The sequence below is a fragment of the Amblyomma maculatum genome, chromosome 3 (genome assembly GCF_055883805.1).
Source record: "Amblyomma maculatum isolate TAMU_Amacu chromosome 3, ASM5588380v1, whole genome shotgun sequence".
Taxonomy (NCBI): domain Eukaryota; kingdom Metazoa; phylum Arthropoda; class Arachnida; order Ixodida; family Ixodidae; genus Amblyomma; species Amblyomma maculatum.
Genome location: NC_139346.1, coordinates 157,636,290 through 157,651,589, shown reverse-complemented (window position 1 = coordinate 157,651,589; position 15,300 = coordinate 157,636,290). Strand labels below are relative to the sequence as shown.

At 41.5% G+C, this 15,300-nt stretch overlaps 1 protein-coding gene across 1 annotated transcript in view; it reads right to left on the bottom strand.

The window, feature by feature from the left end:
- Positions 1 to 538: 538 nt before the first annotated feature.
- Positions 539 to 15,300, bottom strand: part of LOC146196605 (transmembrane and coiled-coil domain-containing protein 4-like) — a 34,866-nt gene continuing 20,104 nt past the window's right edge. Inside the window, exon 15 of the mRNA XM_084598373.1 lies at positions 539 to 14,087. Within this exon, the coding sequence (XP_084454499.1) occupies positions 13,776 to 14,087 (312 nt within the window). The 3' untranslated portion in view covers positions 539 to 13,775. The remainder of the gene's footprint in view (positions 14,088 to 15,300) is intronic.

Below are 15,300 nucleotides of genomic sequence, written 5' to 3'. Positions count from 1 at the left end.
TCATAAAAAGTACGTGATTTGTCACGTGATTCAGGATGTCGCGAAAAGTGATGACGCCGCACCGGAGTAACGTCATTCAGGATTATGAGCAGCAATAATTAAACACTAGTATTCCTTCAGTGCCTTCGAAATTTTTTGCCATTCATGCTTTGCAAATTCATGTCATTAAAGACGTTTAGGTGCACTGCAGTATTTGGCTATACATTGAGCCAGATGCAGCATCGCATCCCGGCCGCATTGTGATAAAGGCAAAGAGCAATGGTCGATCAGGAGCGCTCCATTACCCGGCGTCTCTTCCTTTATTCACCTGCTACTCCACCTCTGCGGTGCGGTTGAGGCACTCACCAGAAGTCGGACTATTATTGTGCCTCTTAATTTTCCACAAAACCATTCTTTTTAAATTTTTCCCAGCTTCGGAAGCTACAACACGGCTGCTGTATATGAGTACACAAAGATGAAACGCAATTGAGGAAACACACAATCGGTCTGCTTCGTGTATGTGTCAAAGAAACTTAGCCGAGCCATTGTCCACAGAGGAGGCACTTCACTGCAATTTATTTCGTTATGCCTGTAAACGCTACAGCCAAGAAACTGGGATTAATAGTCGGATTGCTCTTGAACTGAACATTGATGTGTTTCTGAATGGTTCCATTTGGGTATGAATAACAACAGGCTTCCATGTAACAGAAGAGATCTATTTCCGTCCTATTTCAGCATGGACGGCAAAGCGAATCTTTCACAAGAACTTTGACACAAGGCCATAGCCTTCAATAAAGCTGCGAACTCACACAGAGGGCACATCTGATATATTAACACTAAATGACAAGAAATAACCAATGCGAAAATAAGAGAACATGTACAGTGTTCATAGATCTCTGTGTATACCTGCAAGCATACTGAAATATAAAAGTGACAACTTGATTGTGGTTGGGACGTAGTTTCATTTAGCGTGCACACAAAGGCCTTTCAGATCATCATCAAAATTATACTTCACTTTTCACCAGCAGAGAGCTTCGAAGCACAGCACAAAATATCTTGGCTGTTTCCATTTCAAATTCTCAGCATTTATAGAGGAGGCCGATGGCACTTTTCCTTTATTCTGATCTGTAGCCTAGATAGCATACAAGACTATTTGGGGCTCTAGAAGATATATAACAAGAAAAACGAACAGCTTATAGGAAAAACACGTGGAGAGCAGACAAAAAAATAACAATGACACAAGAGAATTGTTGTACAGACAGATCAAAACCCAGCAGTAGAATAAATGTGTTATGTCTGCTTAGAAAACTCCCACAGTTTTACATATTTAGAGCTTCTGGAGGTCCCCTTTTAAAATCGAGCTCTTGAAACATCTTGGGGCCACACTATAGAGGAAACCAGCTTTATTGTGAGTTTTCGGAGTCTAACCTCCGAAGCGCAGGATAGTCACTCTGTTGGATAAATAAAAGTTCTCTCTCTCTCACTCTTTTTCTCTAGTATCACCAAGAATCTGATCTGGATGAACCCTCGAGGAGCAACAACTACTTTCCCTTAGCTATAGAGCTGCCTTTACCATCCACTGCCACCACCAATCCATCTTAACTCACCTACCAGAAGTGCCATCCATCATTGACCCATCTAAAAGCACTACCTACAGCCAACCACCACACTCAACTAGAAGCTCGCCAGCAAAATAAAAGTAATGGCGAAATGTTATTTAAAGACAAAATCCACATGCTTCTGCAGAATTGTTGCATCAGATGCTAATATCTCCATAGTTTTTTTCTTTTGCCTCTATTCGTGTGCCTGCTAAATGACACCCCATCCCCGTAAACACCATTCAATTTTTTGTATGCCTTATGGCGCACTTTAAAAAGAGAAAAGTAGCACGGAACTTGCAGGTACAAGCAAAAGCGACCATGCAGTTGCGCGCAGGCAACCGATTCTATTGTACTGCACTCAAACTGTATGTTTTTTCCTTTGTCGAGTAAAATATAAACAAATAAATACAGCACAATATCGTTGACAGTGCAAGAATTATGGAAAACACGGGAGAAACATGCCGCTCATAAAAAGGGGCTAACATAGAAAAGCTGAACCCATTTGCGGTGACATTTCACTGAGCGCAAATTCAAAAACCCATTTGCGGTGACATTTCACTGAGCGCAAATTCAAACTTTTTGATGACATGAGTGACGTTGCCACCATACTTTAGTGGGGCATTCTGACCGCCTTGAGATGTGCAGACAGCACACACATTTCAGCGTTGTTATGTATGTGCCAGTGCGACAGCCTTGCTATCCACTAAACCACTCAGCCAAGGTCAAGGCCACGTTACGGCCTTGTATATGCTTCGTGTATAGCACCCACATTAACACACAAAAAACCAAGAGCAGACAATTCTATATGCTCCCACCTTTCTAGCAGCATGACCAGATTGCAGAAGAGGGCAAATACGGGCTGATTGGTGTATGCTTAAGAATCGAGTAAAACAGCACTAGGGAAGACGAAACACGTGAACGACAGACACAGCGCATGTGTCTGTCGTTCACGTGTTTCGTCTCCTAGCGCTGTTTTACTCGATTCTTAAGCATGACCAGATTGATTTATAGCCCCCCATCTTTCCTCTTATTTTTGCTTTCCTTTTCCCTTGCTCTCAGCTTACACAAGAAATACAGTGGACATTGCAGGCTGAGATCCAAAGTCCAGTGAATGGCACAAAGATGGCGCAGTAAGTCCCAAAACCCATGCCCAACATGTTCAATGACAGCCGCTGATGTAGATGCACATACTTCACATAAGGACCATAAACAGATAAACGCTGCATATAACTTTTTGTGGCTAGCGTAACATATGTGTACGCCATCTGTGCTAAGATCCCAATCTAGGATCATGAAGACCACAAGTGTATCGCGGGTGAACCACACACACTCAAAACAATGACCAGAAGTGTGCGAGTTCCACCAATTACCTCACTGATTCGTCTTCATGCAAGCATACACTGTGTTAAAACATGACATGTAAACAAAGTTAAATTCTGATTAAGCAAGCCCCCTCCCCCTAAACAAAAATAAAAGATCTACTGAACAGATTTTCACTGGCGCAAATTTAATGTGTGGGCATTGCAAGCCTCATCATGAAATGCAGTGAGTCTGGCATAGTATTGTTTATGTGGAACAGTCATAGACAGAAACAGCCATTCACTGGACCATTTAGAATCACTGAGCCCATTGCAAATGTGTAAATCAGACTGAGAATGACTCAGTAAAAATAAAAATGACTATGGATGCTTCAGCAAGAATGAATCAGCGATATGAACATGACAAATAATGATGTAGCAAAACTGAAAATGACTTAGCATGAATGCAGAATTTTAAAGTAGGAGCAGAGGACCTCTAATCCACAAGTGTAAAAAACTATGAGAAGATAACAACTATATGAGAAGCAAATAAAAGCAAGAGGACCTAATGTTAATGCATTGTCGTTGCATAATAATATTAAGTGCCCTCGTGATTTTTTTTATATTCCTTTTCATATGAGACATAGCTGCGCTTGTTAAAAGCAATGGACATAAATCGCTTTTCTGTGGGAAACGTGAGCAAAGGACGTTACTCACAAAGCTAGACAGTTCCTCTAAGTGGCTCTTATTAACAGATTTTTGAAGACTGGATGAGTTCGTGACATGATTAACCCTTTGACTGTTTTTGCTGTACAGGTACTGCAGCCGCATTTCATTCCGCGACGTTTTTGCCGTACAGGTACTGTACAAAAAAATTTGACACTAGGGGGTGAATTCTTTTTTCGAAATATTCGACAGTCAAAGGGTTAAGCGCAAAGTCGTCGTGGTATGAATTGGGGAAATTTACATGGAGTAGTAAAATGGAGCGAATAAACGGTAGCCATGTGATGGCTTATCTTATCTCCCACGTTTCCAAGGCATGCACAAAACAGGCTGAAACACAACCTACCACACATTTCTTGTTTTGTACTAACACTGGCTAGAGCACCTGATGCGCGTACAGGTTCCACACAGAACACAGCAGCGGCCCTCTGCAATGCTGGGATGCCACAGACTGACAAGACAGCTAACACACTACAATAGCTGAGTCTACTTTGATTGAAGTTTACACCGACTGCACTCTACGTGGCTACAGTAGATGTACAATCCACATTTTGGGCATAAGACACCATTACAACAACTTGGCTAGAAAGTGCAGCAACGGCTGTTCTCTCAGTTTTTCATTGTGCTGTGTATGAATCAAAGGTGTTTTCAAAACAGCTGCTTGAAGACTGCAGACAAGTCATCCTGCCATAGTACTGGACAGAACACAGTAAGCTAGTGACAGTAGCATTTGTTGCTTCTGTTTCACAACTGTGAGAAAACAAAATCTAACTCAGTGTGATTAAGAGTCCACTATTCATTCCTCAATGAAACTAGGGCAATCTCATCACCTTCCTGATGGACGTAAGTCACTATCAAGCTCATCTGCATTCCTAGCAGTCTCCTGAATGAGAGGCACCATCAGGTTTACACCCTGTTCCTCTCCAGATGATATGTAGAGAGAGATAAAAGCCAAATATCAGTAGCATCAAGGGATAGAAGCATTACACGCCATGTTACACTTCCATTAATCCTTCCCCCTCAATGTATGGACCCTGAAGATAAGCACTGTTGCTAGTGATATGGCATGTTCCAAGAAGAGGAAAAACAAGACTTTGAATCCTGTTTCACGTAATAAAAGGAAGATTTATGGCATCACTTGATACAAGCTCTGCTCTGCGTATAAAAGTACCTCAACCTCAAAATATTGGCAACACTAGGGAGTTTTAGAATAGGGTGACGCTAGGAGTTAAGAGGATAGGAGAATAGTGGAGCAAAAGGGCGTATGCGGAGAACCCTTGGGTGAATGGGCGAACACTAACCCAAAGCTCTCGAAATAGCGTGGCCACCAACTGCCGGATATGATCAAACATACTGGTGGCGTCCAGCGAGGCGGGGGCCACCAATTGGTCATTGCCGCTCCACTGTGCCTCGCGTTTGGGGCAAATTAGTGGTGAACGAAGCTTATTTGTTGGAAAATGCCCTCAACACACAACTCTAGCGCAAAAAAAAAAAAAAAGAAATGCTTCAAATTTTAAAACAGCTTCTGGATTCCAGCAGCTGCTAGACTTGTCGTTTGGGTGCCATGGAGAGAGAATGCTAAAGGTACAGGGTATTCAAAGAGGTTTGCGCCATTGACCAATGAAAAGTGACCAAGTATTGAATTTCACATGATACATTGTTTTTATTACTTATTACAGCTTATTTTTATGCTGGCATAAATAAAAGAGGAAGTTAAATTAGGTTTGCAAAATTTACAACCTAGCGTTTCACTTTTAAGTCGAAATGGTGCTGCCGGCAATAAACGCAATCCAAATGTTGCCGACCCCTATTTTAAACCTCTTGCGTGTACATGTCAGAAGCCTACACACCATGCCAGCATTGTGCATGCACTGGGTCAATATTAAGATACTAAATGGTGATGCAGGACAAAATGTACGCATAATTTATGCAGCAAGTTGTATGGCATCTAGCTTCAAACTTGTGGCCGCACCATTAAAATTAAGCGCGTGCAGCCTCACTGGAGAAGATGAAGCAAGAGCACTATCACTTCCTCCAAACGATCACTTCCCTCCTGAAGGCTGAAACAAGTTTTTCTTGCAATGTATGGTGGCAGCAGCTCAATTCATTTCTTCCACAAAAATTAGATATTGTAAAGCAAATGAAACAATGCCAGACTAACTTTATATAAGAATGTGCAATGTTCAGAGTTAAGCGACGTGATATTGTACCAAACTAACAAGTGTGCCGCGGGCCCCAGAAACTCAAGCATTCTCTAATGCTGGGCAGTTAATACATGGAAGAACCTTGGCTCCATGTCGAAAGCTATGCAGATTACATAAAATTCTAGATTATACTTTCCACTCTTGCGTCTAAGATGGCGCCACTCAGTGACTATGATACTTCCTTTGTAGTGTTTATGAAAACGTACACTATAATGACCATCATGTTCTTGAGTATGTGACCGTAAAACCTGACCTTGGCTAAACATGAAGAAACGAAAGTTTTACACATAATAAAAAGGTAATAATGCAGGTCGTTCAAAGCAACTAAGCCTACAGTACCGCTGTACACTACCCACTGACTGTTTCTCTGGTTTCCTACTCCATTCACGGCAACTGCTGGTAACTACAGTCTATATTTAGTTGGGCTTAGTCAACCAACAACTACCACAGACAAACAACACAAGCCACGTCTGGCAACAAGCAACAGTACACAGACACCGACACACATTTCTTTCTATCTGCTGAGAGCAGTGCTTTGCTAATCACTACCAGGTTATCATCAACAACAACAAGGGCAACTGTGTCCTCACTGCATAAATGCAACACCAACTGATGCACCTGAAAAATGATTGTCACGTATATAAGGCCCGCTTGCCCCAAAAAGGACACACGGCAATAGTCAGTAGCCACAAATGCACCAAGGGAGTATAGACACCAAATTTATGGTTGCATTAGTTTTTCTTCACAATGGTACCTAAGGCATTAGCATATGCAGATAATCTCATGAAATTGGCCTTCATCTGGATATAACTTTTGATCAAATTTCTTCTCTCATGCTGTTCCAGTTTAAGAATCCAAACATATTTACGACGTCAAGGTTGACTTTGGACAATGTCAGGCACAGAAAAAGTGTGCTGTGATCGCTACGTCCCTGCTTTTTCACTGTAGCTATTCTGTAAGACTGCATGAAGAGCCAGAATAGGAATTAAAAAATGAAAAAAAAAAAAAAAAAAAATTATATTCACAATATAAAAAGCCCTAAAGATGATGGACCAGATAAAGGAAAACACAGGACAAGCATTTACTCGCAACTAAAGGCTTCACATTCACTAAAACCTTTATATATAAAGGAACACACAAAGGCATGAAAACAAAAATAAATGCCATAAAATCACATCACTAAAAGCCACACTGATATGCACACAACCCTCAAACATTCTCAAGAAAAGCGATCATCCTATCGCATAGTAAAACAGTCTGCTTGCTGCTGCAGTTCTGTTGGTCCTTTGCAACATGGAAAGCCTCACTTATCGTGTCGTCTGAGCTTTGTGGTTGTATAGTGCCTTGTGTGATGGATCAATACAGTGCACTTTTTCTTTTTCCCCACTTCACACCCTAGACACAATGATTCACCAGATACAATAGATCATATCCATTCTTCATGTAAACAGTTATTTAGGCAACGTCCAGTCTGACCATATAAGAAAGAGAAAAATTGCACTGCACTGCTCCATCACACACGTATACTATAAACCCACAAAGATCGGACAATACGGGACATGGCTGAAGCTTTCCATATTGCAAAAGGCCTACAGAACTGTTTTCTAGTGTGATAAGGAGAATCCTGTTTCCTGTGCTTTTATCGAGAATGCTTGAGCATTGTGGACATATATCTGTGGCTTTTGGTGATGTGGCTATATGTTTTATTTTCTTGTTTTCATATCTTTGTGTATTCTTTCATATGTAAAGGTTATAGCAAATAAAGCCTTTAGTTATGAGTCAGCGCTTGTCCTGTGTTCTCCTTTCCCCGGTCCCTCATTTTTTGTGCTGTTTACATTATAAATATTGCTGCGAACCATTGAAAGTTTTATTTGCTGTTGTTTTTAGCAGCGATTGGCATGTGGCCTTATCAACGTAATGGTAGTGCACAAAAGGATTTTAAGCTCGGTATTGTGATACGCCGCTTTACCATTTTCTTTGTTATGCAGGATACAGTGAGATGCGTCTCAAATGATTCCATCCACTCGTGTCTGTTTCTACAATGTTCCAGTTTGTTCTGGTCACCTTTGCAGCTTTACCTAGATTTCTCTTCGCTGACTTTAAATTGAGTGAAGCCAAATGGCGCGGGCATTCATACTTTGACGACTGACGAGCACGTTTCCTGCTATCGCCGACACCAAACTGCTTAGTTCTTTTGCGGGCGCAAAACTGCTCGATAAAGAGTTAATTTTAGTGAAACAGCAGCCCCTTTGACCGTTGCCTATGGCCTTGTCACTACCACATGACAATATCTATTCCCAACTTAATGTTCTGTTACGGCTATAATGCTGTTGCTCTAGTATGCCTCACATGACTTTGATATCACTGCCATTATTCACTGATTGAAACTGAAACCTGAAAGAAGAAATTCAACTATAAATTGTTAGCCAGGATTAGGCTAATTTCACGTCTACTGACATCTTGTACATCATTCCAAAGATAAAACGCACTACCAAATTTGGTGTCTGTATTCCTCTCACCAAGATAGCATCAACAGTACTCCGCTACATACAGCAATAGCCAAGCAGGAACAAATAACGAGACTGGCTCACAGGAGAACAGATAGGAAGCTTTTTTCAACAGGATTGTACAAGCATGGACTATGCACAAGGCATCAGTTTCAGTTTATGAACGGCTAAATTTGTGCTTTCTGTCACAGCAGGGAGGCGCTAGTATTGGGTCAGAATGAAATCCAAAAGGAGGGAACATGACAGGATTGAAACGTGCACAGTGGGCAGGGGCACAGGGAATAAATGAGACACACGAGCGCCGTTTTTTCCTTACGCCTTTATCCAATGTGTACTGTTAAATTCTGTCATGCAATACCAACATGACCAAACTGCATGTTGGCGACGAAACATAAGCACACATTAGGCATTAATAGTATAGTGAAATCTCGTTGATCCCACTTGAAATGTTTTTTGGCAAAGAAGTAATAAAACTTTTTTTTTTTATTCCTGGCCTATAGAGGCGTTCCTATAGAGGCAATGCATTTTCATACTGTTAACAAGGTTATATTTTCACTTGGTTTTGGATAAAAATGTTGTGAAAATAAATGTGTTGTTTCGGATTCCAAGAAGCAGTAGAAATGTGCTAGTGGAGAGTGATAGTAGTCAAGATAAGAGTAACTTGGCCGATTCTTCAGTAGTAATATTTGCTCACATAACAACACACCTCCACCTTTTGCCGTTCATTATTAACTTTCTCTTCTTTGATTTTCTCACTGTTGCAGTCTGCAGGGGTCCTGGCAAGATGCTGCATGCAGATAATATCATTATAACATATCCACATGTTAATTTTCTGACCAGATCTCCTGCCAGTGGGGCAGGGGGGGGGGGGGAGGGGGGATGCGGCTTACAACGACGCTGTGGGTGAAGCTGGCACAGCATGTTACGTCTACTCGCTTACGATGTTCACTGCAGCCACTATTTTTGAAGCTTTAATCCCTGTGCGTCGTGGCCATTAGGAAAACCAGCTTCTTTGAGCCACCAACAGATACCACTATAGAACTTACACAGAGTCTTTGAAGCTTCTCTCCTGCAAGCGTCTGCAAAGTTTGCATACCTGACCCACGATGAAGTGAACATGCTAATATGCACAGGTCAAAGAACTCCTTCATATAGAGCTAGGAATAACAGGAGGATGCAAACAAACGAGCACTGGGCTTTAGACAAGCAGCTGTTTCGTTCCAGTTCTGCAGCAGAGTAAACGACTAAGCTGTACGATATTCAGCACCTGAATCTGCAAATGTTGAGGAAGAGCAACTTACTCACCATAAATGTTTTGTACACAACTGTGGAATGCAGGAAGACTACAAAGAAAATCTTGTCTAGAGTGTCTCGAGCGTAACAGTAACACAGCTCATACTGTACAATACCACAAAAATTAGAAATAACGCATAGAGTGAGTCACCCGTTTTCAGAGGCATTGGTACAACTGAAGCTTTGACATTTTAGCATCATGAGTGCTGATCCTCTTTTAGTGAAAGGATCAGAATATTCTTATGTAAAAAGCATGTGCACCCTTAATATACAGAGTTTCCCCAAAATTCGTTATCAGAGTACTGTTAAAAGTACTCCCTCATTTATTTTTGTAAGGTGTTGCATTCTGGGCTGTTCAGTGAAATATGCGGTTTAACCAAGAAAAAAACAACGACAACAACACATTAAATCAATAACCCTGCATTCGTTTGTCTGTAATCACTTTCATGCATTGTTGCCAGTCCAGCAAAAAGCTCTGCAGATGAACAAGCACTCTTACAATAACTGATACGCTACAAAAACACGAGAACAGGCAAATATTCTCACTGTGTGGTAAGCAAAATATAAAGAGTGCAACATTTTAGCATCAGTAAACGTCCTTCCACCACTAAAGATGTAACCAAATGAAAGAAAACAGCTGAAAACTGATGAAAGCACGAGAAAAGACACAATGGCAGACTAAGCTTTGCAATTACGGTAAAACTTAGGCACAGAATTTTGTAACAAGCCATTACATTTCCATGAAAATGATGACTTTACAGTTAGTTGTCAGAACATCAGAGCCAATGTCCAGCATGTATTTTACGCTGGTACATCTCTGTAATCATATCTGCCAGTTGTACTGATGGTCTCAAGGTCGTGCTAAATGATCCAAAGGACATGTGAAGGAAGACGACAATGTGTGCACATTAGTGCTCTTTATACCATCTCAGTGTAAACTGAAATGAAGCAAAGTTACTAACCAGCCCTAACCAGCCTAACCAATATTAGCTGCCCTGAAGATGACAGTAATTCCATCTGGATTCAAGCATCTCAAACTTTGACAAACAGAGCACTGCCAGCTGACGTCGCGATTAAAACCATTAACCACCCTATTTTCAAGTGCCCCAATGTTATAACAGAAAAAGGCAGTAGCACAAACACAATGTCACTGCAAACAGTACACCGAGATTTTCACAAAACACTTAAGCACAAACGTTGAACCCGGTTAAATATAGAGAAAGAAAAGATTGTAGTACTTTCAATCTCACTTTTGTTGTGGCCACGTCTCGACTAGAAAACCAAGATATGCTTTAAGGTGCAATCACTGTATACGTGTACATTCAAATCAACCTCAAAGATAAGATGGAAAATATATAGCAGCATAGGGAAAAAAAAACCATATGCTCTTTTTTCCCTCCTTTACTCCCAGTAACGTGGAGTTATTTGCATAATGCACGAAAGCACACACCTATGTTGTCAAAACACAGCAAGATGTTACCACAGCAAAGGAGGATTTTACACCTAAAATGGTCCCAAAGGAGGATAGAGTATTCTTATCAACACACATGAAACAGTACAACAGTACATTACTCAGTGACCCCAGGTGCATTAAATCTATAGCACACAGCATATATATTGTCAAGACATCTGAGCAGTTCTCATAAAAGCAAGGTTCAGGACAGTGATACAAATACCATGGGCCTCCAAGCACTTGGAGAGATCGCAGTTTTTTTCATTCGATAACTGCCAAATGATAAGTCATTTGCAGTAGCAGGAATGAACCACAAGTCTGTATATAAAGCATAGATATCTATCAGTGACATACTTTTATATCTACCAATATACCCGCCCAGTCACTAAACTAACCGCGACTGTATGAATTACACCTCCATTTCTCCTCCAAACATATTGTTGCAGATGGCATATTTTTATCTGTGAAGCTTTAGGTGCTACCTTTCGTCATCACATAAGATTATGTTGGGTTCCGATGTACATAAAATTTGTTTCAACATAAGGACAAACTGCCATGTAAATTTACAGAACCATTTCCCATCAACATACAGAGTTTTGAGCATAAAAGTAGTGGAATTTTCGCTGTTTGTTGGAAGTAGTGATTCTAAAAAACCTTCCCTTATTTCTTGTTTGTACGTCAGCCTTGTGCAATGTAATCATGCCGTTGCATATTTCCAAGGCATTCTCAAAACAAACTCGATCACGGGTCACAGCTTATGTGAGCCTACTTTCTCCATTGCATAACAAGTTTTTCACTCTATGGTCTCTATTCAAATTCTTACCAGGCTGCCTGGCAATTCGCTGATTGGTACCGTAATTCTGCTGATTGGTACCAAAGAATGGATTACCACTAACCGACCGCAGCAGCAGTATATATACTATGCCATTAAACAATGTTCAGGACCTCTCGGCATAAACATAACGGTCCCTAAAACTTGCAAAGATATGTCATAGAAATCTGTCACTGGAGACTTTCACGGCGAAGACTGTTTATTAAGCTACGAGATCCCATAGTTGGCAGTAATGAACAACGAACTACAACAGTTTTCCAGGAGAAATTGAGCTGATCCTACAGTTCGTAGAATCTTTGTGACTTTGAGATAAATCCCTGTTAGCAACTTTGTTGTTTAGGAGGGACAGATGCAATAGGCGTGCTATACAAATGATTTTTTGCTTCTTGACTGATTCATTTCTGAATGTTGCCACCATAGCTTTACACTGATTTCATTCAAAAAGTAAGATTATGAAAAAATTATAGTGTAAACGAAAAGGAAAAAAAGGTATCTACAATACGAGGAAACTTCAATGCATGCACTAACTGCTGAGCTGCAATGCTCAGTCAAAAGAGACGCGATAAAAGTGACTTGAATATCACTACCAGTAACCACAGTAACTTACACGCAAAATAAATTATGCACACTAAACTCTATTTTTCTTTTATACGCAATGACCCTCATGGCTCAAAGCAATCCTCTCGAAGCTGCACATTCTAGTAATCATATCTTTTGCAAAAATGCGGTCCCTGCAGGACAGTGCATTTCGTGAACACTTGTATAAAAAAAAAAAAAAAAAAAAGTGCCTATGAAAGTAAAGTCATGTCTTGTTCCCACAAGCAAAACTGATCTCTCTCTACAAACATCGAGCAGTGGTGATCACACCAGAACGCAGTCCGTTTACACAACCAAATGTGTACGTGAAAGGTGGCTGAAAAATTGACTTCCTCCCCTCACTGCTTGGGAAACTCAACGGTGTAGCAACCTGAATCCAGGCTGCTCATTGCAAGCTCCACATCTGAGCATGTTCGATGCATGCACTTTCTTCTGTCAGCAGGTGCATTCCTGCACTACTGTTTTAAAAAGCGTAGGCAGTCACTTGCTCTGCTATGCAAATGAAGATGGGGACCCTTAGACAGTCTTCAGTGGTTGTAGTGCCTTGAATGTGCAAAAGCCAATGCAGTTATAAAAAGTAAATACCCGGAACACATCCAAAAACTCTTGCTGAGCAAGTGAAGCAGCCAGCATCGCAAGAAAGACACTCAGAAAGGAGCGCAATGTTTTTGGAAAAAAAAAACGAAAAAAAAAAACACTGAAGTGTGCTTTTCCTTCAAACAGCGGTCTGCAGAATGCGACTCAGCTTCCTTTAAGCAACATCAAACGTGGCACACAAATTTACAAACAGCAGCCTGTGTAACGTGAACGAGAACAACTTTTTTGGGGGGCACAGTACAGGAATACAGATGCCAGAAAATTCAACTGCTCAGCGCAACGTGTTTCTGCCTTCGGGTAGCTAAGAGCCGATTGCTTGCTGGCAGACACTGGCGCCTGAGGAGTCAACAGTCATCGAGTGTCTGTGGCACCTTCAAGGTGTTAATTTTTGCCACGAGACATTTATAGTTAACTCCTTTCAACTATGTAAAAACAGTTTGGAGACTTCACAGAAAGTGTTTTTGTGATCACTCTGTAGGTCAAGCAATTTGCATCGTTTCCTGTAAGGTGCCCCCACAGCGCATGCCGCCCATCACGTCGCTTTTAAAACAATATCCTGACCTTTGAAAAAGAAACAGTGCCCACACACAACAGCAACGCCCCTTCTTCCACTTCTGTAACGCATCGTGTGCTGACTAGCTCCACAGACGTCCCCACCTTCTGCCGTTCACCGCCAAACAATGCTGCCCAGTCAGGCCTGAGACTTGTTGTGGGACACATTAACGTGGGGGCCTTCGTCTTCCCACGCGGACCACTCCCAGCTGTCGGCTGCCGAAGCGACACCGCTCGTCGCGTCGTCGTCGTTTGCAGCGCTTGGCGCGGCGCGGGGCCTCAGGAGGTTTCGCGTTGACTGCAGGAAACCGCGAGGTGACCAGCGTCGATGGCCATCAGCCGTCAAGCTGCTGCTTCCACCAAAGGCAGAGCTGCTTCTACTCAGGACACTCTCCAGGGAGTAGCACATCGGCCGGTCATTCACCGACAGGTGGCGGTTCTCCCTTGGAGCCTGTCGAGAAAACGCAGGAAGCTGTTAGGGAAGCTAAATGTCTGCAGAATGCAGTCTCCAAGAGAAATCAAAAAAAGCACAACCACATTAAAAGCAAGTGACATTGTGATCAAAGCACCATGTGGCGACTTCTTGGATTCATTCACCCCAATCATGTTAAGATATAGGAACTTTCTTCCTTCATCAATCCAGCTATTTATACACAAAAATTTTTTAAGCAGCAAAAATTAATTACAATTTCATAACATCATAATGTTCTTTTCACTGCTGTGTTAGTGCATGAATACCTGCTTAACAGCCTTTGTCTATTACAAATACAATCCTACACACGATGTTATGTGCTCCATTTCCCTCTATAATGACCTTGTTCATACTTGTGAGGGTATGAAGAAGGAAACAGATAATACATAGCCGCACATTTACAGGTTGAATGGACATGACACTGCACAACAAAACAGAGAACAGCTGCTCTCCGACCACCTTACTATTCACTGCAAAGGTTTGAAACTAGCCAAATAAGAATTAAGAGTGACTTTCCCCAATCCCAAGGTTATAGCAGCCACACTGGCTGAGATTTCTGTCGAGCATTTTATGCTCAAATCCCAAGCCTAGACACATTCTGTTCATGCATACTGCTGTACAGATGCCTCTGCTCAACAACTCCTGGCTGAAGTAAATGTCATCTAAATACTAGCCCAGAAAAGAAAAAAAAAAAAAAGACGAAAACATTGCCTGATTTGAATTTTTAAGACAGCAGGCCACCGAAAAGTTAAAAGCTCTTGTCTTTTACATTGAATATGCAAATATAATTTGCCCTAATGAATCAATGCAATGTGGTAGTAGTCGAATAAACTTTCTATTCCCCAGCTTCTCTCTCTCTCACGCACACACAAGCTCGTGCGCGGGCACATAGACACACACACACTTCATTTGAGGCATACTTGTAAGGCAACTGCCAGCTTTCAGCATCAAAAGCAGAGGGAAAAAAAAGTCAGTTTTCTTGGAGGCAACAAATTTTTTAGGCATGTCTAGTTAGAGGAAGTTTCAATACATGAAGTCACTGCAGGTAGAGTGGCCGACCTACTGGGTGGGCTGACACTGTTATGGGCCTTCCTTTCACTGGCCATTCCCTCCTCTTAATGCAGGCCAAAAACAGATACTAACTGCATTCCAAAGACCACCGAATACATGCAGCAATGGAGGCCCATCAGAG